This window comes from Mobula birostris, chromosome 4, assembly GCF_030028105.1.
Source record: "Mobula birostris isolate sMobBir1 chromosome 4, sMobBir1.hap1, whole genome shotgun sequence".
NCBI classification, from domain to species: Eukaryota; Metazoa; Chordata; class Chondrichthyes; order Myliobatiformes; family Myliobatidae; genus Mobula; species Mobula birostris.
Genome location: NC_092373.1, coordinates 112,561,763 through 112,585,343, shown reverse-complemented (window position 1 = coordinate 112,585,343; position 23,581 = coordinate 112,561,763). Strand labels below are relative to the sequence as shown.

General features: G+C 39.2%; 1 protein-coding gene across 6 annotated transcripts in view; it reads left to right on the top strand.

Annotated features, from left to right (window-relative positions):
* spock3 (SPARC (osteonectin), cwcv and kazal like domains proteoglycan 3) overlaps nucleotides 1-23,581 on the top strand; it is a 502,312-nt gene that overhangs the window by 257,169 nt on the left and 221,562 nt on the right. For all 6 annotated transcript variants that reach the window (XM_072255937.1, XM_072255936.1, XM_072255935.1 and 3 more), the window contains exon 4: nucleotides 5,069-5,177. In XM_072255937.1, the coding sequence (XP_072112038.1) occupies nucleotides 5,069-5,177 (109 nt within the window). The remainder of the gene's footprint in view (nucleotides 1-5,068; nucleotides 5,178-23,581) is intronic.

The following is a 23,581-nucleotide window of genomic DNA, read 5'->3' as shown; positions in this document are numbered from 1 at the left end:
TACAGGGACCAGATCCCAACACAGCACAGATTCCAGTGTGCTTACCACATCTCTGTCCTGCCCCAAATCGCCAGGAATGTGATCTTTAATATTTAGAGAAAGAGTTTGGAACATGGATTGCTTCATGTAGTCAATGAAAAGGCAGTCCTCATTCAGGCCCATGCAAGTGCCTATGGCTTCATCACGGCCCACGACAGCTCAATTAGAGAACGATCATGAGCCTAAAGCCACGAGAGAAAACAGATACCTGGAATACGTGATGGATTGAGTGCACCATTTCACAGACTACACTCTCATCTGCCATATTGAGCATATCTCCAACTGGAATACTCAGATCCAGACTTGAATATTTGGACTTTTTGCTCTGAATTTGCTTTGACTATATTTACATGGCTTTCAGAACAACTTGTGCCACTGATTGTAAGCAAGTTATTCAACCTGATAAGGTTCAATTGGTGTGATATTTTTAACTGTTGTGGCTACTCTGGAAGTTTGGCTTACAAATGTACTTTAAAGCAATATCAGCGTTGTTAACATTACCAGGACAGAGAGATTATGCAAATTAGATGTAGCACAAACCTTATGTGCACCCTGTACCAGATTAGTTGGGCACAGATGATCTGATTACTTGTGCTCCTTTGTGATCTAATTTCTCCCTCTTAGAAATGACAGTATTGGGGTTTTGGGATGTTCAGGCATTGGAAGAGCATTCCTAGTGTTTATAGAGCTATTAGGAACTGGTGCCAAGCTGTATTGGCACTTGCCTTTCCCTTGGACAACATCGGTGGTGTGGAGAGGGGAGACTTGCAGCATGGGCAATTGCTGGTCTTCCATACAACCTTGCCCAGGCCTGCACCCTAGAGAGTGAAGACTTTCCAGGCGCAGATCCATGGTCTCGTAAGACTAACGGATGCTTTATATATAGGAACTGAAAGATGCCCAAGAATGTTATTTTGAATTTGTTGTGATACAGCAGAGAAGTGCCTGTCCGGCCCTTCGAGACAGGCAATCCCCTGATTTAATCCTAGCCTCAACAATTAACCTACCAACTGGTACAGCTGTGGACTGTAGGAGGGAACTGGAGCACCCAGGGGAAACCCACACGTTCACAGGGAGGACATACAAACTCCTTGCGGGCAGTGGCAGTAAGGGACATGATCGATTGGCAGCGCAGACTCCATGGGTCAAATGGCCTATTTCTGCACCATGTCTTATGTGACTAATGTGAAGTTTTACTCACTGAACGTACTGGAAAAGGATATAAATGAAGAATGTAAAAGTGAGTCTGGAAGCTAGGAGCATAAAGTACTATGTCTTGAGTGATGGCAATACTGAAGAAAAATACATGGTTTAGGAGCTCATTTATGAGATGCTGAAGATCATTTGGGAGACCCCAGTTCTGGCAACAGAGAGGAATGTTGGAGTGGAATAACATTGAGAGGATTTTAGGATCTCAGACAATTAGCAAAGGCTGGGATCAAATAGCTGCTGACAGAATGATTGCTTGGACTTTATTGGGCATAGAGGGGGTTTTGCAGCAGAATAGGAAAGGAACGTAAATGTTCTGGCTATTTAAAGTTGGTGCTGAGGATATTTAACGTCAATAAAATTAGTTTTTGATTCCTATTAGATTATACAAATTAGCTTCAATGTTTCCCAATATATCAGTAACTAGACAACAAATGTAGTTTGTTACCAGCAAAGATCCTTGGGATGTTTTGAGGTCATTAAAAGGCCTTTAGAAATTCATGTTTCTCTTTTCCTTTGTTTCCAACCCTATGGGAATACTGTGTCCTTGTGTTGCTAATCAGTTCCTGGCTTGAAGTCAGTTATGAACATAAGAAGCACTTAAATATTGTTATATTTAACTTATATTTATTCTACAACAAATAGATATAATTAGAGGGAAGGCATATACTGTATTTCATAACAGAATGTTATAATTAGCCTGCTGTGCCTTGCAGATAAGCTTTCAGAATTCACTCAGTTGATCTTCCAAAAATAAGGTAGTTCAGTTTATACCATGGCAGGCTTGGAAGCAAGCAGTAAGTGAGATGGGCTCTAATGATGACAGGTCATAAGTTATTTTTTGAATTATGACATCTTTTGTCATTGACACCTAAGTAAGGCTTGATGTGAATATTGGGGTAGAAACTCTTCATTGGTTGCTTGTGCTAAATTAGTACTAAGTGATGATGCTGGGACTATGAGACAGGAGTATCACATTATCAAGATCACTCATCAATATTTATTTAGCTATATTTAGAGACAGCACATTAACAGGCCCTTATGACCCAACGAGCCCCCACAGCTAAATTTATATCGATTTGACCAATTAGCCTACTAACACATACTGTAGAACTTTGGAATGTGGGAGGAACCCAGAGGGAACCCATGCGGTCATGGGGAAAGTGTACAGGCACCTTATAGACAGCATTAGAATTAAAACCGTGTTGCCAGGTCTGTAATAGCATTACGCCAAACGCTACGTGACTAAGCCGCCAGCTGTGATGTTTTTTAGTACAATTCAATTGGTCGGGTATTGTAGGTATTAATACTATGAGAACTGCAAGCTTGATCACTATAAATGCTACTAATGCCAGTTTTTATGCTACAGTTTCATTTCTAGCTATCTCAGGATATTATAAGTAACAACACCCAATTGAGTGAATAATATAGTAACTGGTGAATATTTGATTTTTTAACATATTTTCCTCGGGAGAAACATTACAACACCATGCTAGGGTCACCAATTTCTTGAGTTCCATGATTCCCCAAAATAAAAGGAGTGAGTACAGTTGGGAGGCACTGGTTCACAGCAAGTGGAGCTGTTGCCTGATAGCTCCAGCAACCTAAGATCAGTCTGGGTCTCCAGTGTTGTCTAATCACAAACAAGAGAAAAACTGCAGGTGCTGGAAATCTGCTGATTCCAGTGTGTTGTGTATGTGGAATTTGCAAATTCTCCCTGTGATCATGTGGGATTTCCTCCTGGTGCTCCTGTTTCTTCCCCAAAGAAGTGTGGTTTGGTTGGTTAATCAGCCACTAAATTGTCACTAATGTGTAGATGGGTGGTAAAATCAAAGGAAAAATAATGAGAGTGTAAGAAGAGCAAAATGGGATTTATATAAATAGGGGCTTGCTGGTTGACCCAGACTCATTGAGTCAGAATGTCTGTTTCTATTCCCAGCCTTTATTCTCAAATTTAACTCATTGTGTGTTGGAGATGTTTAAAATTGTTGTTGGGAACTGCGGTGGCGTATTCAAAGGTATGCCAAAATAATTAGCCAAAAGAAATATAATTAATTAACGAGGCACCTTGGTTAAGTAACTTCTACAGGACCAAATGATAGCAATGGTAATATGCAGTAGCACAGATTTAACTCAGTCATGTATGATCAGTTATACAGGAACAAACTGGAAAATCAGATACAAATGGTAGCTCATAGACTCACTGTCATTTTATAGGGGAGAGAGTTGTATCATTCACTGAATGAATCAGGAGGGTCTGAAGTTTTCAGATCAGTTGTGTTTTTTGCCCTAACCTGCTACTTCTGATTGGTCTTTTCTGAAAGGAGGAAGAATAGATTTGAAGTGATGGTCAATTTATCTCAGATAGAAAACTAAGTGAGATTAGTAAAATGTACTGCATAATTTTACAGCCAGTGAGATGTATTTGGAAGTTTGACCTATAACTGTAGAGTTATGGAGTAAGCTGCTGGTGGAGCTGTGAGATTGTAGCTCCGCTAGCTGTAATATCTCATTGACACTGATTGAGGATACAGTATTGACCAAGGCACTGTAGATAATTCGCCAGCTCTTCATCATTCACTTTTACATCTTGTAAGTTCATTCTTGTGTAGTCAGTTGTTATTCTAAGCAAAACTGGGAGGAAAAAATTATAATCTACACACGGCACTTCCCTGATACTTCCTGCTTCTATTGGTCTGTCAAATCAGGTTATGTTATAGGATAATGTTACGTGTGATAGATGACATGTACTGTTCTACATAATTCACAAACACCATCATTGAGTTGTTGTGTTCGCTTTAACAGGCAGTGAGGTCAGTATAAGGCAACTGGTTTTGGTTTGTTTGTAATGGAAGAAAAGGACTGCAGATTTTGTTAAAGCTCATAAAACAAGCCTTACATGTCTTATTCACAAAATCGCACAAAGTAGGTACATGGTGGAAATGCCATTAATCTTAATAAGTATTTGCATGCCACAGGAAAGCTAATTTTCTTTGGAGAATAACCAAAGAAGCAAAAATTGTAGACTTCCTCACAAGTGCAGAGTTCAGTGTTGAATAACATTTGTCATTGTGCTTTACTGAATTAGCATTAAATTAAAAATAATACATTCACATTTTGTGCCAGGTTGTAAGGATGTTTAATTAAGATATATTTGCAAAGGTCCTAGCGTGTCTAGTAGTTAAGACCAATATTCAGAATAATTTTTCATAGTTTTCAGTATTGTCTATATAAATATGTCACTAAAGTTCAATTATAATGGACATCGTGTGTGATGGTTTCTTACACTAGAAAGATATATACTATATAGCAAAGAACAATATAAGTGTACTCCTATCACTCAAATCCATCAAGCAGATAGCGCCATAAAAAACTTAAAATTTGTGTAACTAAATTGTTGTGTTAGTGGCTCATATCTTCAGGTACTTAACACGTTCTTGTGTCTATTTATATGAAATCCAAAAACATTACAGAGCAGAAACTGACAAGTTATCAAAATGAGTCTTTACCAGTATCAACTACCTAGATTAATTCCAAATAACATTGCAAATAGCTTTTAATCAGGATTTACTATGCAATGATGTATGCAATCATCAGATTTCTTTGTAAAAGCTTATTCTTGCTGCCTCAACTGCAATTTTGGTAAAACGTTTCACTGTTCTAATCATCTTGTAACTGAAAAGAAAAATGTCAAATACATTTAGGTCTGGAATTAACAGCTGTTGTGCAAACAAATTAGTTTCAATTTTGTAGCCATTACGAGTACAATCTGGAACCACAAATATATTAACTTCTTTCTAATTACTTTCTCCAAAATTAGATGCTGCTAAAGATCCCTGTCTAAATGTGAAATGCAGCCGGCATAAAGTGTGCATTGCTCAAGACAACCATCGAGTGGTTTGCATTAGTCACAGAAGACTAACGCACAGGTAAATTACTAATACCACATATTCACTACTTTTCACCTGCTAATTAATTTTGTCCTCATCAAAGTTACAAGGCTTATATGATTTGCTAATGTTAAACAATTAACTGCTAAATAATGAGGTCATTTATATATTTCGCACATAATAGAGCTTTTATTTCTGATCTTTTTTTCCATTATACTATGCAGTTGATCTTTACCAAATGGTAAATCCTTTGTGAGGCAAATGTTGCTTTAATTAATTCTCAAATCATTCAAGCTGAATTAAACAGAAAATGTTCTCAAAGTCATTGATATATTAGAACTGTTCTGCATACTTTGTTCCATGGTCGTCATAGATTCTCCTCTGGAGCATTGTTTGGGATCCCGTGGAATTTCTGCCCTGTGAACTGCTATGTAACCTAAGAGGATTTAACATAGTGTTCTACAGCATCATATTAATTATTGTGTTTCTGATTGGTTTAAAGTGGGTAGGTGTAATTTCCCAAGAGCTACACTTTTGACTGAATAACAAAAAATATGTGCAGCATACTTTTTAAAACTCATGATCTATCAAAAAACCACCAGATAACACTGCAAATTGTTCAGAAAGATATACACGGGTATATGATACTACATTTGTGTCTAACTTTGAGCACAGGTGATAGCTTGATTATATAAGTGATTTATAGGGTTACACTAGGTTTGTCTAGACTAATAAGGAGAAGAAAAATAAACTTACAGACCGTTAGAGACATTCTTTTATATGCTTGATAGATAATATGGCAAAGGTTCAGCAGACATTAAAAACCAAATAATCAGTGATCCTGTTTTATTAGCTATCCATGGAACTGTCATTTACTCACCACATTTGTCTTCAGTATGATCTTTTGATTAAAATATATATTTGGATCAGTACGTAGCTAAGTAGCAGAATAACCTAACAAATGTTTGAGTTTAAATTCACATTTTTTTTTCTGAGGTTGAACCCCTGAGTACAGGTTTCCCCCGCCATCCGAAGGTAGAGCGTTCCTATGAAACGGTTCATAAGCTGGAAGGTTGTAAAGCGAAGACGCAATTACCATTTATTTATATGGGAAAAATTTGTGAGCGTTCGCAGACCCCAAAATAACCTACCAAATCATGCCAAATAACACAAAACCTAAAATGACAGTAACATATGGTAAAAGCAGGAATGATATGATAAATACACAGCCTATACAAAGTAGAAATACTTTTCCACAATCATTGCCTGAACTGTTCTTCGTAGCGAAAATCTCACGCAAGTGCTCTCGGCAGAAAATCTCACGCAAGCGCTGTTGGCAAAAACACTCTCTCCAGTAACCTTTAATCTATGGAGCTGTCAAATCATACCAAATGACATGTAAAAGTACACAGCCTATATAAAGTAGAAATAATGTATGTACAGTGTAGTATCACTTACGGGAATCGGGAAGACATCGAGCACACTGACAGTGGTGTGTTAGGCTGAGTCCTCGGAGGTTGGGGTGGTGCAGTGGCCCCCACCCTCCGGGCCGCCGACCGATACCGATCTGCGAAGCATGCAGGGGTAGCTGGGATGTACCCAGCACATCTTTAAGAAAAAAGCCGAAATAAACAAGCTAATTAATTAGGTGCTGCCCGGCACATAAATGTCGGCCCAGATCAGAGGCGACGCAATGGGCAATTGGCTCTGATCTGGGCCGACAATTACATGCCAGGCAGCACCTAATTAATAAGCTTGATTATTTTGGCTTTTTTCTTAAAGATGTGCTGGGTGCATCCCCGCTACCCCTGCATTCTTCGCAGATCGGTATCTGTCCGCGGCCCGGGGGTTGGGACCACTGGGGTGGTGGGACACGAGGATGTCATCTCATCGTCGATCAGGGCAGGCAGGTCATCTTTTTCTATGTCTGCCTGCCTCGATGTCCAAGGTCGAGGTTCGTCGTCTGCTGTGGCTGATGTAGAAGGCTTGCTTGACTGCTTAGCCTTGTGCATTTTTCTATCATACAGTTCTTTGTAAGGACTTAAACCATCCTGCAAGTACATCCTAAACTGACGTACCCTTTCATTGCTTTATCATTGCAGTGAAAATTTCACGCAGTTGCTTCACGTTCAGTTCCAGGACAACTTTACTTTCGGTCCGTTCGCTACTGCATTCAGTTTTGATTGTTATCCTTTCCTTCCAATTGCATCAGCTCTTCATCTATCAGTTCTTGGTCATGGGATGCCAAAACTTCTTCAACATCACCTTCGTCAACTTCCACAAGCCAAACTCACTTTGTCCTTACTTCATTCACCACGATCGAAACGCTTAATTATGTCTAGTTTTACACTAAGTGTAACACCCTTACAAGTTCTTTTACCCTTTTCCGATACCTTAGAACTCATCTTGCAAACGGCTGCTCACAGGCACGTGTTTAAGCAATGCCGGCGAGAATGCAGTTCCATATCCGGGGGAAAGCAGCTGCTCGGTGCGCACGCAGCTTTTTTTCTGCGCGCTGCCTTTTTTCATAACAGTGAAAACACCTTCTGTTAGTGAAAACAGGGAACTAATGTAGGTCTTTTGTAACAGCGAGGTGTCGTAAAGCGAATGCTCGAAAAGCGGGGGACACCAGTATCTACTTTCTAAAAGAGGCTAAAAATCAACTGCAACGTCATGTACTTTGTACCCTCACATAAGAATTTTTAAAAAGAGGCTTAAGTACAATAGCCAAAAATGACTGTGAAGTATAACAAAGGAAATTTTCAACCTAGCTTAAAGGCTAGCTGATCAAAGTGCAGAGAGCTTTCTGTATTTCTTTGGAAGATACTAATACAAGTTCTAATTTGTCTGTTTAGCCTGCCTTAGATCCCATTTCATGATTCAAATTTGTTCTACTTCACCTCTTGCTCAAGGCTTTTTAAATAACCAAAGCGAAACATTTAAACAAAGCCTTTCATAACCTCAAGGCATCTAAAAACACTTTGCATATAATAGAGAACGTATAGAAGTGTAACCACTATTGTAATATTGAAAGCAAACTTCCATAAATACGATGTGAGAAGAGTCATTTTTAACAACGTTGATTGAGGGATATTGTTTAGGACACAAGATAAATCAACCTCGCTATTTTTCAAATAGTGCCATTGAATGTTCTATATTTATAACCTGAGAGAACATCTGAAAGACAGCACCTCCAACAATGCAGCCATTTCTGTACTGCATAAAAGGTTTAGTACACACTCTTGCTCACGTCTCTTGAACATGATTTGAAACCACAACCTCAATTTCAGTATCAAGTTTGCACCAATTAACCTATGACTAATACTTCATAACCAAGTTCCTTTAACTGATTATTTGCCACCTTACTGGTTGTAAAATCTCTTCATCTGCATATTAGCTAAGAAAAACAATTACCGTGTTTAGAAAGAAATTCATTGACTCTGATTTTCACGCTGTTGTGACTGTCAATGAAAGCCACTGGAGAGACGTAGCTGGTAGTATAAAAGTCTTTATTCACACACACAAGCTAACAACAGTTGGAGTCACTCTGATTAGAGGCTCTCTGGTGCAACATTACATCACATTTATATGCGAAAGAGCAAATTCTATATTTATATGGAACAATTCTATATTTATATAAGACAGTTTCTATATTCATAATGCTTCTCTGAGTTACATATAATTTTCAAACACCTTGATCTTCACACCAACACACGCTGGATAAATGTTAATCACCTCTGTCTGAGCTACATTCATACATATGCAAACATCTCAGGTCAATGGGGTGCTTCCTAGTTTGCAATCAACCCCAATCTGCAGCTCCAGGAAGACCACTGTTCTGAACTGCATTTTAAATCCAATCTAAAATCTATATTCAGATCTGAAGACTGGTTGCTGTTGAAATTAATAGTCCATATCTCCAGAATATGCCCTAACAGTGCAAAATGCCAACAATTCCACATGGAACTGATGGCCTGTTTTTACTTTTTACATATGTGCCAGGAAGTTCAGAATTCCCAAGCAAATACAAAAGTGCTGATGTTATAAACCACCTTTCGCCCCAGTCTCAAATATTCAAAGTAGGCTAAATTGCCTGATGAACCTACACCAGGTAAAGTTTATAGTTTGAAGTGTGTGTGGTTTAATGCTATGAGTATTATAGGTAAAGGTGAGGAACTCATGCCATGTATCAATACATGAAAATATGATGTGGGTATTGCAGAGACTTGGTTGAGAGAGGGGCAGGAATGAGTGTTTAATGTCCTGTGGTTTTGATGTTTTAGAAAAGATAGAGTGGGAGGTACAAGAGGAGGGGAGAGTTGCATTACAATCAGGAACAGTATCACAGCTGCACTCAGAAGGGGGATAATGGGGGGGTTGGTTCACTGAATCCATATGGGTAAATTAGGGTAAGGGAAATTATGAGAGAGTTTGGCAGGAACTGAGGAGAGTTAATTGGGAACTACTGTTTTTGGACAAGTCCACACCCGGCATGTGAAGTGTGTTTAAGCACAAACTGCACAGAATAATGGACAAGTACTGTATCTTCCAGGCAGAAAGAAGGACAGGGATGGCAAGGTATGAGAAGCTTGGATGTTGAGACAGGTAAAGAATTTGGTCAAGAAGAAAAAGGAAAATTGGAAAGCTTAGGAAGCTAGAATCATACAGCGTCCTTACGGATTATAAAGAAATCAGAAACTAACTCAATAAAGGAATTAGGAAAGCCAGGAGGGCCCATGAAAAGCGTTTGGCAAGTAAGATTAAAGAGAATCCCAGGGAATTGTGCCTATAACTCAGGAGCAAGAGGATAACTTGTTTAGAAACTCGTCCAGAAACATAGAAAATAGGTGCAGGAGTAGGCCATTCGGCCCTTCAAGCCTGCACTGCCATTCAGTATGATCATGGCTGATCATCCAACTCAGAACTCTGTACCAGCCTTCCCTCCATACCCCCTGATCCCTTTAGCCACAAGGGATTTCCAGGCTTCGTGTCTGTGGACTCACTTGCATTCTGAATGCTACTTCTTACTTCTACAGTTTGCACATTTTGCTTTTTCCTCTCTCTCTGCATTAGGTGTTTGACAGTCTTCTATTTTTCTGTGTTCTTTTGAGTTTCTTTGCTTTGTGGCTGCCTGTCAGGAGACGAATCGCAAGGTTGTATAATGTACATGTACTTTGATAATAAATGTATTTTGAAGTTTGAAAAGCATCTCTGAAAACACATACATTGAACCATGAAGCGGATGGGCTACAGCACCAGACAACCATGGACCTGCACTCTTTGACTGCTTCATTAGGTACAGGAGGTACCTAATAAAGTCACCACTCAGTGTACATCTGAAGCTGTGTGAGACTTGGGGTGTTAATTTATTTTTAATGTTTAGTGCTCTGTAAATTCTTTGAAAATATCCTCAATTAGCTATAGAGAGGATAGGAAATTTTGGCCTGTTACTGAAACAGAAGATTTCAAAATGAGAATCTTTCCATTATGTTCTGAGGAGGAATGAAAACAGAAAGGAATAGGGTTGAAAGATGGCAGAAGACATTTATATCTAACAGTTAACAGTAAAATGCAGTCAATAGTGTTTGCAGACCAAAGAGGTCATTGTTAAAAGTCTTTCTACTAGTTCTTTAGTATTCCCTTGTCAGACTTCCATCTCTCAGAGACAATTACTTTGTTATGACAGCTTCTGGGTTAATATCTCCAGACTGCTTCAAAAAGTAAACTAGTATTGACTGAAGTAGAAATGGTGAGTGCTTTGAACACACTGTCTCTGAATGTTTCCAGCTGATATGTTGTGACTTACATTCTGTATATTCTACAGTTAAGCAGCTGCTCAATATTCTACACAATTTGCCAGTGATGCTCTGTTCATTCAACCATCAACAAGGAACTTTCGGCTAATGCCCCACCTCCCCCTCGTACCCCATCCGTTATTTATTTATATACACACATTCTTTCTCTCTCTCTCCTTTTTCTCCCTCTGTCCCTCTGACTATACCCCTTGCCCATCCTCTGGGTTCCCCCCCCCACCCGTCTTTCTCCCCGGACCTTCTGTCCCATGATCCTCTCATATCCCCTTTGCTAATCACCTGTCCAGCTCTTGGCTCCAACCCTCCCCCTCCTGTCTTCTCCTATCATTTTGGATCTCCCTCTCCCCCTCCCACTTTCAAATCTCTTACTAACTCTTCCTTCAGTTAGTCCTGACGAAGGGTCTCGGCCTGAAACGTCGACTGTACCTCTTCCTAGAGATGCTGCCTGGCCTGCTGCATTCACCAGCAATTTTTATGTGTGTTGTGTGAAACAGAGAGCAAGCTTTCCATTCCTATACATTCCTACTGCTTTCATAAGCGCAAGGAACATACTTGGTTTTGGAAGTTACATATGTAACAGCTCAATTTTATGCATACCTTTAATTCTTTAGTTTATCAGGTAAAAAAATGGTAATCACCTTAACTCTTTATGTTATGTATGTCAACAAGGTAGCTATTAGAGAATTTCTAACATCCAGGCAGAATGGCAGCATTGCCACAAGTCTCATATTACAACAACTTAAATTTAATGAAAAGATTCATGAGAGTAGAGAATATGTACATATAAACAACACTCACAACACGCTGGAGGAACTCAGCAGGTCGGGCAGCATTCGGTGCATATATCCTGCTGTTGAATTTATTATGCACATTACTGTTGCTATCCTGCAAGTTGATGTGATATTTGCATTGTGTGGCACTAACTCCCTTTAACTTGAAGCTTCTGGTCAAAATGGCATCAATGAACAATGTTACCTAGGCAACATCTACCACAAAACTGTTTCATAAAACTGTTTCTTACACTTCATTTACATTTAAAATAAAAAGAAGTTGTGTGTCCAGTACTGTTGGAGCCTGTGATCTACAGTTTAAAGGTGTGTTTTCGGGTTGATTGAGTAACCTGCTGCTCTGCAGTCTCCGAGAAGATTCCAGAAGGGGAGCGTACTTGAGTCAAGAAGCTTTGAGATGGGGCACAAGCCCATGATCGATTCTATTTATTGCCGATCTCACTGATTAAGGCATCAAAGAAGATTGAAACATTAAGGCGAGCAAGTGTTCAGTCTATCTACTATCCCGTCAGAGGGAAGGCTTCTGCATTCGAATGGTCTCTCCCTCGATGCTGTCAGAGGATGGTGCAAAAGTTCTGGGTCTGCAGTTTATGTTTTTATATTGTGTCACGTGACCAGCAACAATGAATATCAATTGAGTCAGGTTTTATAAAAACAAACAAACATTTATTAAATTCTGCTCAACAATAGCGAAAAAAATATTCAAACGACTAATTTAACCAGAAGTTAACTGCTATACGGCAACTCTGGAACAGTTCTTAAAAAGGTAAATGCGAAAACAGATCTTAAAGTGGTAAATTCGAACACAGTTCTTAGAATGGTAAATTCAAAAGTCCAAGAGACTTATACAGTCAATTAGGAGAGACTTTCCTGAAGTAAAGAATTCCTCGAAGACATGACGTTACTACTGATCCCAGCTGGAACCTGCCTTGTCCGCAGGATTCACGACGACGGAAATCAAACGGTTTAAGGGAACTGACCTTTTCCTCTGGAGAATAGCCACTGCACAATCGTTCCTGCTTTAGCAGAGGATATCTCATGCAGGTCACTAATTCTTGAACGAAGTTTCAATAAAGGTCGATCCTCTCCAAAACGGCCGAACGACATCCGCACTACTCGACTCTGCAAGTTCCTGTACTTTAGTAAGGTCTTCACTCTCCAACACTACTTACAATAGAAAGTAGAACTCCACTTTAAAACGAAACTGCATCATAAGATTAATACGCAGTACAGCGGAGTACCTAATAAATTAAATAGCGAACTAAACTTAAACCTCAACTGGAAGAACTAACTGCATCACAGCAGGGGTCTCCCCTTATATACCTGGTGAGAACATGTCATCATGTGACCTCATCGGTGGGAAAATTACATCATGTGATCTCTACAACCATTACATCATGCTCATCAGATACTCAATTACATCATGGTCATAAGTCAGTCACAAGATACCCATGAGGCATGTAACAATTGAGTTTTCACCTCTTCTCTCTTGTGGCCATTTGCACAATTTGTTTTGTTTTGTGCGCGAGGGACAGGGCTGGGGTTGGTGTTCCTGTTGCTGTTTGTGGGATTTGTTTTTTTTTCTGCATGCAGGGTGGGGTTGATGTTCCTGTTTCCATCTGCATGATTAGTTTTTTTTCTGCGTGCAGGGTGGGGTTGATGTTCCTGTTTCCATTTGCATGATTTGTTTTTTTTCTGCATGCAGGGTGGGGTTGATGTTCTCATTGCCATTTGCACGATATGTATTTTTTTTGTGTGAGTGGGGTGGGGGTGATGATTTTGTTGCCATTTGCAATCATCTTTTTTGTGCATGTAAGATTGATGTTCTTGTTGTTGTTTCCTTTATTTGTTTATTGCACAGGGGGCTGTGATGTTCTTCTTGATATTTGTGCAATTTGTTTATTTTTGCGCGTGCGAGGCTGGGTGGGGTTTTTGAGTTCTTGTCGTTTCCATGATTTGTTTTTTTTTGCACATGAGCGTTTGATGTTCTTGTTGCCATTTGTGCGATTTGTTTTTTTGTGCATTGGGTGGTTTGAAGTTCTTTTGCCTTTTGCGCACTGGTGTGTTGATGTTCTTATTGCTGATTGCGTGACTTGAATTTTTGCGCGGGGGTTGTTAGTGTTCTGTTGATCTTTTTGCCCTATGTGCGATTTGTTTTTCTTTGCACATGTGGATTTTGATGTTCTTGTTGCCATTTGTGCGATTTTGGGTTTTTTTGTGTGTTGGGGTGTTGATGTTTTTCTTTTGAACGGCTTCCATGGTGTTGAATGTATATCGGGGTGCATACTGCATAATACTTTGATAATAAATGTACCTTGAACCTTCTAGTAGAGCGTTTAATTGTCTTAGTGAATGGAAGTGGTGATCTGTTGGTGAGACCATACCTGAAGTTGCTAATATGAAATATAGAAGGGAATGTCAGAGGTAAAGTTTTTTTTGCACATTGAGTGATGGGAGTATGAAACAGCCTTCGAGAGGTAGTGGTAAAGGTAGATACATTATGGACATTTAAGAAACTCTTGGATAGGCATGTGGATGATAGAAAAATGGAGAGCTCTGAAGAAAGGAAGAATTAGATTGATTGTAGAGTAGGTTAAAAGATTAGCTGAACATTGTGGGCTGAAGGGATTTTAGAGTACTGATATGTTTATTTCTGTTTTGGTCTTCCTATCTAAGGAAGAATTCATTTATGTTTGAGACAGGTTAAAGAATGTGTACTGAATAGATTTCTTGCATGAAGGGATTGAAATGTTGAGAGAGATTGAGCAGGTTGAGCCTCCAAATATTTGGCTTTTAGATTAATCAGAGGTACTGTTACTGAGCCATGTAAGGTTATGAGAAAGATTGGCAAGATTAATGCTGAGAGGATGTCTCCCGTTGCAAGGCTATCCAGAGCCAGGGGCCATCCCGTTTAGATAGTTATAAGGATAACCTTCTCTCGGAGGCTGTAGAAACTTTGGATTGCTCTGTCACAGAATGTCGGGGGGCAGACTCATTGAATGTATTCAAGGCAAAGATTGACAGACTTGATAGCAGTTCTTAAAAATTATGAGAACTGTAGATAGGGTAGACAGTGAGAACCTTTGCTCCACAGTAGAGGTGGCAAAAGTTGAGGGCATACATTCAAGGTTAGAGGGGTGAACACTAATGGAGATGTGAGTAGCAAGTTTTTACTTGAGTGGGAGGTGCCGGGAATATCTTACTAGAGAAAAATTGATGCAAGGCAGTCTGTGAATTTTAAGAGGGTTTTAGATAAACACAAAAATATGAAAAGAAAGGAGAGCTACAGAAGGAGAACATTTATAAAAGTTAGCGTCAAGATCAGCACAACAGCTCATGGGCCAAATGGCTGGTTCAAATGCTGTATGGTTCTGCGTTCTCTGACAGGCATTTAAACTACAAGGGGATCAAGTGGTAAGGGGAAAGAGTGAAAGTAGTGTTAAGCCGAAAGTTATTCAGCTATGATTCTGTTGAATTGCAGAGCAACCTGAAGGGGTGACAACTGGTCTTGTTTTGTAATGCTGAGGTATACACAGCCTCAAATTTAGATGTCCAGTTTGTCAGCTAAGTAAGCAGTCTCCTGAGATCCTAAGTGAAAAAATGAGGCATGACAGATCTTAATGTGTAGGTTGACATTGGATACTCCATGACTTTAGATTTTCAAATTCTGGGCCTTCCAGTACCTGCCATTTGTGGAGCACATAAAGTGGATACATCCTTGAATCTGTACAGAAGATTGCCCACTGATGGCAGGGGAAGATGAACCTGGAGATCTCTGCTGCAGGCTCAGTGGAGAGTTGTTCAGATATACAGAAAACACAAAGAAAAAACAAATTTACCAAAATGAAGGCCTTAGTGCTCCATCTTTTTAAATTGCAGTTTATGGCTACAAGGTTGAACATGTTTTTCTACAGCTTCTTACATCTTTGTGTAACGTTCCGTTATATTGGCTCGTGTATATCTAGGGGAAATCCCGCCCAGCACCCGCTTCAACACTCCCCTCAGGGTCAGTCGCCGCCCGAATCAATCACAAACATCAATCATCTGCCAGCATACCCAGTAAATTTTAACAAATACACTTTATAGATATTACTAATTCTATGACATTAATATGCATTTGATACAGAGAGGAAAGTAATCGAAAAAAAAAGTGCCAACACTTATCAAAGTCCAAGTTCTTCGCGCGCTACCGTTGGAGCTCAATTCGATGTCAGACGACCACCCAAATTCCGTCGACTCATGGCTCGGGACCACCCTGAGTGACCGACCGGAGCCTCTCCACACGTCCGCGGTCCTCCTCGTCTCTCCTCCAACTCCCCGTCAAAACCCCGTCCGCAGTCATATCATACAGCATGGTATCCAAAAACAAAACGATACATAACCACCCATTGGCTAATAGGAACCTGCTACCTCAATTTAAAGTAAAACAAACTGTTAGCGCAAACTCTCTGCAGCGTTAAAACACAACAAAGCCGCATTCCCCAGATTAACATAACAAAATCACCATTTTAAATGTAACAAAAGAAAGACCCCGTACATTTGTATTTTTTTTTACTGTGGCAGAAATATTAAATCCTTTTTGGTGTTTTTGCAAAGACTTGGTACTGTGATTTTTTTCTCTCTCATCTTTCAGTAAGTGTAGGAATTGTGGTTAATAACAGACAGGACTGAGAGTGTCAGCAGCAGTCTGGATGGACTTCACTTTTAATATCTATCATCATCATTATCAGATGCTGTGCCCAGTTTGAGCTTTGACTGCCATGGCCCACACACTGCTGTTTCAGGTCAAGTGGATCAATTCATTGGTATTCATTTCCAGTTCTCTGGCTGCTGTCTCCATCATCATTTGTCTTTGTCTTCCTCTTGCTTTCTTCCCTTTAATCTTTCCCATAATAACCGTGCATTCTAACTCCTCTTTCCTAATCACAGGTCCAATGAAATTAGATTAGATTCGATTATGAGGACACGCAGTCCTCTTTTATTGTCATTTAGTAATGCATGCATTAAGAAATGATTCAATGTTTTTTCCAGAATGATATCATAGAAACACATGACAAACCGACTGAAAAACTGACAAAACCACATAATTATAACATATAGTTACAACTGTGTAAAGCAATACCGTAATTTGATAAGAACAGACCATGGGCACGGTAAAAGTCTCAAAGTCTCTTGCAAGTCAGTGAACCTGCAGCGTCACAACTTTGCCGATGCTGCACCCTGGAAACATCCGACCACAGTCCGACTCCGAGTCCGTCCGAAAATTCCAAGCCTCTGACCAGTTCCCCGACACCGAGCACCGAGCACCATCTCTGCCGAGCGCTTTGACCCCAGCCCCGGCAACGGGCAATAGGCAAAGCCGAGGATTTGGGGCCATCCCCTCCGGAGATTCTCGATCGCACAGTAGCAGCGGCAGCGAAGCGGGCATTTCAGAAGTTTCTCCAGGTGTTCCTCCGTGCTTCTCACGGCTGTCTCCATCAAATCAGGATTGTGCACAGCCCCCTAGTTAACACATTTCGATATCGATCAGTTACGTTGCCTTTTCATGATCTCATACATTATTCCTCTTTTTATGCTTGCTCTGTTCATGACATCCTCGTTAGACTTGCGTTTCGTCCATGATATTCTTTGTATCCTCCTCAAAAACCACATCTCTGCTGCTTCAATTCATTTCCTCATGTTACTAGATATTGTCCAACATTCTGAGCCATATAACATAACTGGATAAATATAACATGTCAGTACTCTGAGGCGGGTTGTCATGCCTAATTTAGTATTGGTCAGTATACTCTTCATTCTCATAGAGGTGTCTTTCGCCATCCCTATTCTTCTTTTGATGTCCATGTCACACCTGCCATCTGATGTCACCCAGCTTCCTAAGTAGCAGAAGTTTTGTAATTGTTTTATGTCTTCCCCGTTTATTCTCAGCCTGCAGATAGGATTCTCCTTTTTGGATATCACCATACATTCTGTCTTTTTGCAATTGATAGATAGACCCATTTTTGTACTTTCTTCAACAACTGTATCAATTAAGTTTTGTAGTTGTTCCTCCGTACTTGCAATTAACGCAGTGTCGTCCGCATATCTGCAATTATTGATGTTTTCACTGCCAACTTTGATTCCCAAGATGTCTCTTATTTTTTTGTAATATTGTTTCACTCTACACATTAAATAAATCAGAGGAGAAAACACACCCTTGTCAAACACCTCTCTTGATTTTCGTAAACTGACTCACTTCTCCATCTATTCTTACAGCGGCAGTTTGTTCCCAGTACAGATTGCTGATTAGGCGGAGGTCTTTCGAATCTAGATCTAGAGTTTCCTGTAATATTTCAAATAACTTATTGTGCTTCACTTTATCAAATGCTTTTGTGTAGTTGATAAAACAAACATATCTTTTTGCGTTTGAATAGCTCGTTCTGGTGGTATCCTTAATATCAATATTGCGTTTCTTGTACCTTTGTCTTTCATAAAACCACAGTGTTCTTTTACCTGTTTCAGCTTGTATCTTGATTTTAGCTCTTGTCATCAAAATTCTTAGAAGTATTCCTAAATGGGTAGTATTGGAATTACAATCTGCTCAAGGTTATGCACTTGGCTCCATTTTAGGTTCTTCTCTTCCTTTTGATTTGAAACGCTGTAAACTGGTTTGTAACCCGATAGTTAAATATACCATAAGTATTTGGTTTCAATTCCGAAAATTTTTCGATCTTAATCAATTTGGGCTTGCGATTCCTATTTTAGGCAACATATTCTTCCCTCCCTCTTCCACGGACCGTGCCTTTCAAATTTGGAAGACTAATGGTATTTCACGGTTTTTGGATTTATTTTTAGATGGTTCCCTTATGTCTTTTGAACAATTATCTGACAAATATAACTTACCAAGAATACATTTTTTTAGAAATCTCCAAGTTAGAAATTTCCTAAGTACTATACTCTCTTCCTTTCCAACGCTACTTCCTACATATATTTTAGATACTATAATTAACCTAAATCCATGTCAGAAAGGTGTAACGGCTATTATTTATAATACTATTATGAAACTTAGGAAAGCTCCATTTGATAAGATTAGGTCAGATTGGGAAAAGAAATTGGGTCTTATTATTCCGGGGGATGACTGGGCTCATATTTTACAACTAGCCAATACTTCCTCTATCTGTTCTAAACACTCCCTAATTCAATTTAAAGTTGTCCATAGAGCACATATGTCTAAAGATAAATTAGCTCGTTTTTATTCTCATATTAACCCTTCTTGTGACAGATGTCATGGGGAGAAAGCTTCCTTAACTCATAGGTTTTGGGCCTGTCCCTCTTTGGAAACTTTTTGGAAAGACATTTTTAATATTATTTCAAAGGTATTGAATATAGATATTTCTCCCCATCCTATTACTGCAATCTTTGGATTACCTAAAATTTCCAGTAATCTCTCCCCTTCAGCTCGTAGATTGATTGCATTTCTTACTTTAATGGCGAAAAGATGTATTTTACAACATTGGAAGGAGATTAATGCTCCAACTACATTCTTTTGGTTTTCCCAGATGATACTATGTTTAAATTTGGAGAAAATTAGAAGTAATCTTTATGATTCTTCAGTTAAATTTGAACAGACTTGGAGATCTTTTATTCAACATTTTCATTTAATGTAACTTTTTTCCTTTCTCTGGCCATATAGACATTCCCTTCTTGCTTTTTTTTGTTTAACTGTTTTTAATGGAGGTCGGGTTTGAGGATGTGATTGTTTTAAGTTGTTTAACTCTACTTGATACTTACTTAGCCCATTGCTTTGCTTTGCTTTTTAGATTAGTTGCACGGTGGTTTTTTTGGGTTTTTTTTTCCTTTTCCTTATTGACATGTTTGAAAATTAGTATACCTTGTTATATTACCTTGATATTTTATATCTAAACTGCACTGTTTGTACTAACTTTTTTTTGTGTATTAATATCTCTTGTAAAGTTATATTGCAACTGTGTATCAGTGCCTATATGGTTTACCTTTTGTGTACTAATTTAATAAAAAGATTTTAAAAGAAAAAAGAAGTATCTTGGTGATATGACTCATTAAACTTATGCTCCTATATAATTCACATTCGATTGCTGCAGGTTTCTTGGGAAGAGTGATAAATACTGATTTTTTTCATCTCTTCTGGTATCATTCTAGTCTCATAAATGTCATTGATTAAATCAGTAAGTTTTTCAATTCCATAATCTTCAAGGGTGATAATTTGTCCTATTACTAATTCATCAGGACCTGCTGCCTTCCCTTTTTTCATCTTATTTATTGCATTACAAACTTCAGATTTTAAAATACTTGGACCTTCAATGTTTTTCTTAATTTCTAGTTTTTCGCCTCGATCGTCTTCAAACAATTCCTGAATATACTCAGTCCATCTGTTCATAATCTCATCTTTTTCTATGAAAATAGTACCGTCCTTTGCTTTCAAACATCCTCCTGAAGAACAGAGGAGCTTTTTACCAGTGGTGTTCTTGATTTGTTGATGTAACCTTTTTGGATCTGTAATAGGGATTCTTTCTATTTACTCATATTCCTGGTTTAACCATTCTTCTTTGGCTTTTTGACATAAGCTTTTAACTTTTTTATCTAAGGACTTATATTCTATAGGGTTTGCTTTCTTCTGTCTCCTTCCTTCCATTAGATTTTTGATTTCATCTGTCATCCATTTATTCCTTGTGCTTTTTTCTTTTTTAGGAATCACTTTGCTGATTCTACCAAGGCATCCTTCAGATGGTGAATATCTATATGGTGGCATTTATTTGTTAATTTGTGTTGGAGTTATGATATTGGGGAATATACTGCAACAGCAAATGGGGACTAGTGACACACCATGTGCCCAGATGTTATGGTAGATTTCATTACAATGTCATCTTAGTTATTCTTACTTTTACTGATCAGTACATAAAATCTAATCTAGTATGATATCCTAATATTCAGGCTGATGCTCATGGGTAGACAGCTTTATACAGAAAGAACTCAACTTTTTCCCAGCAACTTTATTGTTCAACCATAGCATTGACACTGTTGCTTTATTTATGTTGAACCAGACGCATCAGCTTTGGAAATACCATTTTGAAAGCTGTAATTCCTCCAGAACTGATGTAAATGTCATTAGTGCAACGTAGTCTGCATAACTATGATTCTGGGATTTGCTGTGACATATGGCCAGCCACTATGTCCATGTTGGAGAGGGCTGGTACAAGCACGGATCACCATGTCAGGCTGTTGTGTACTTTTTGTGTTTATCTGATCCGGCCTGCAGGATTGGATTTTAACTTTTTCAACACAATAATATTAATCTTAGGAGCTTTACAGCACTGAATAATTCCTGAGGTTTTTGTAACAGGTCTCAGTGTCAGGGTGTTGGCAAAAGATAAGAAACGTGGGAAACTGCAACCTGATCTGGCATTCAGTATAATCATGGCTGATTATACATTTCAGTACCAGATTCCTTTTTGCCAACTACTCTCATTAATGTTTTATGCATCTAGAAATTTATCTACTCCTTATATATTCTGTGACTTAGACTATAACCCTTTGTGACAAATTCCACACATTCTCCAGAATGGAAAAGTTTCGCATCTCAGTTCTAAATCTCTTGCCCTGCAACCTAAAACTGTGATCTATGCATTCAGATGGAAATATGTCTTCCTACTTCCAGCCCTATCTAGCTCTATTAAAACTTTCAACTAGATTCAATCATATACCCTCTTTATTTTACTAAAATCTAAGGATACAAATATGGTTGATTTTATCTTTCCTCCCAAGGCAATTCTGCCATCTCGGGGATCAATCTGGTAATTCTTGGCTATATTGTCTGTATATTCCCCAGGGCAGTTTTCCTGTAAGGTCATCCTGTTCAAACTGATCTTGAAACCAAAGAAGAAGTAACAACTGCCACTTTGAAAGCTATCTATTTGTTTAGAACAGGCCCCTGCATCCTGATGTTCACAAATTGCCTGCACCACCATAGTTTCCAAGACTTGTCTTACTACAATTATACATGGTATTAAAGCATCTACTCCTGTAGTGTTTCTTGCATTTTTCATCTTTTTTTTTGAGAAAGTGTATATTTGTCATGGGGAGTACTTTAAAAGTTAAACCAGACTAATTTGGATGGGGAAATATTGTAGAAAGGGATATTGGGTCAATGTGGCCTGGAGTTTAGAGGAATGTGAAATGTAATTGAAATGTGCAAAGTCTGAGAGGACTAGACAGGCTGTGGAGAGGGGGTTACTACCTAAACTGGGGTCAAAAGTCTCAGGGTATAGAGTATATAGTTTTAAGGCCAGATAGGGTGTTTAAAGTAGCACAGTGGCCAGCTATTGGAGCTGCTCCTTCACTGTTCTAGGCACTGGGTCTGAACATGATCTTGGGAGTTTTCTGTTTGAAGTCTGCATGTTCTATCCATGACTGCATGTGTACTCTCATTTCTTCCCATATTCCACAGATATGCTAGTTGGTAGGTTAGTTGGCCATGGATATTGCTACAAGTGTGCAAAATGTCTGATATATTTCTTGTGATCGTGACCCTGTTGGACGTTGGTAATGTAGAATAGTGCAACTCTCATTCACTGGTTCAATGGCAGGGCAGCTGTGTTGCCTCTGATGTTGCACGGACCAGGCCTTCCCGCCACGGTGTCGCTTGTAGCGGCCACCCAAAAGAGGAGATGCCAGAAGCAGTGTGGGAGAGAGCAAAGCCCTCTGTTGGCACACTGGAGTCGGTACTGGATTGGAACTGACCCCTCCCATCAATGCTGCCCTCCAGTGTTCACTAGCAGAAGACGAGCTGGGTGTTCACTGCAGCAGCATTAGCTTGTGATAAGGAACTGCTGGGTACTTGTTCTTGCAGAAACATGGCTCCGGGAGAGCATCCCATCCACAGGTTATTGAAGACAGGGACCTGGGTTATGTCATTTTATATCATTTTTTTCTGCTTTCATAACTATATGTGCTGTACAGCACTGTGCAAATTCCTTAGGCAACCTAGATTTTTTATATGCTTTCAGATGATATGATCTCCACAGAGCCCTGATCTCAACAACTTCAAGGCTGTCTGTGATTACATGGAGAAACAGAAGCAAGTGAGACAGCCTAAGTCTGCAGAAGAGCAATGTATTTACCATATGACTCAAATAGTACTAAAATATTAACTGCACCACACTCTTCCCTGCTTAGCTATAAATTCAAACTCAAAATAGAATGCATCTCAACTATATACGCTGTATACGATATAATACAACTACTGTATCAACTTCCTTGGTTGGCAGGGTGGAAATAAATCTCTACCAAAGGAGGTGCAAGGTGGTCCTTCATTCTGCTAGCCTGTAGGTCACCCTTGGGCAAGGTATAGCACCCACTTAGAACCCCGATCAGGGTCACGTGAATCCATGGAAGCAGGTGGTGGATGGTCGTATGAGCAGCTGTTACATATGCAAGTCCTGTTGTGCGACCAATGATGCCAGGCAGGCAAGCTCTGAAGAGTATTGATAATGGCTGGGGTCACCTGTCTCATAAAGACCCTGCCCAGAAGAAGGCAATGGCAAACCACTCTGTGAAAAAATTTGCCAAGAAATAGTCTTACAACATGGCACATGATGATGATGATAGATATCCATATCATAATACATTTTAAAATGTCCCAATCAGGCCTAAAAATTTGATTGCTGTGGAGGATTTCTTACTCTTGTGGAATAAAATTTTTCCTGACTAGGAGGATCACACTGCTTGGCAGGTGACTGTGAAACAATCTCAGATTCTGGAGCTTCCTCTGTGGTGGTTGTAGGAGTTGACTCTGGGACTGGAGAAAATGGCTTTGACAGCTCTGTAT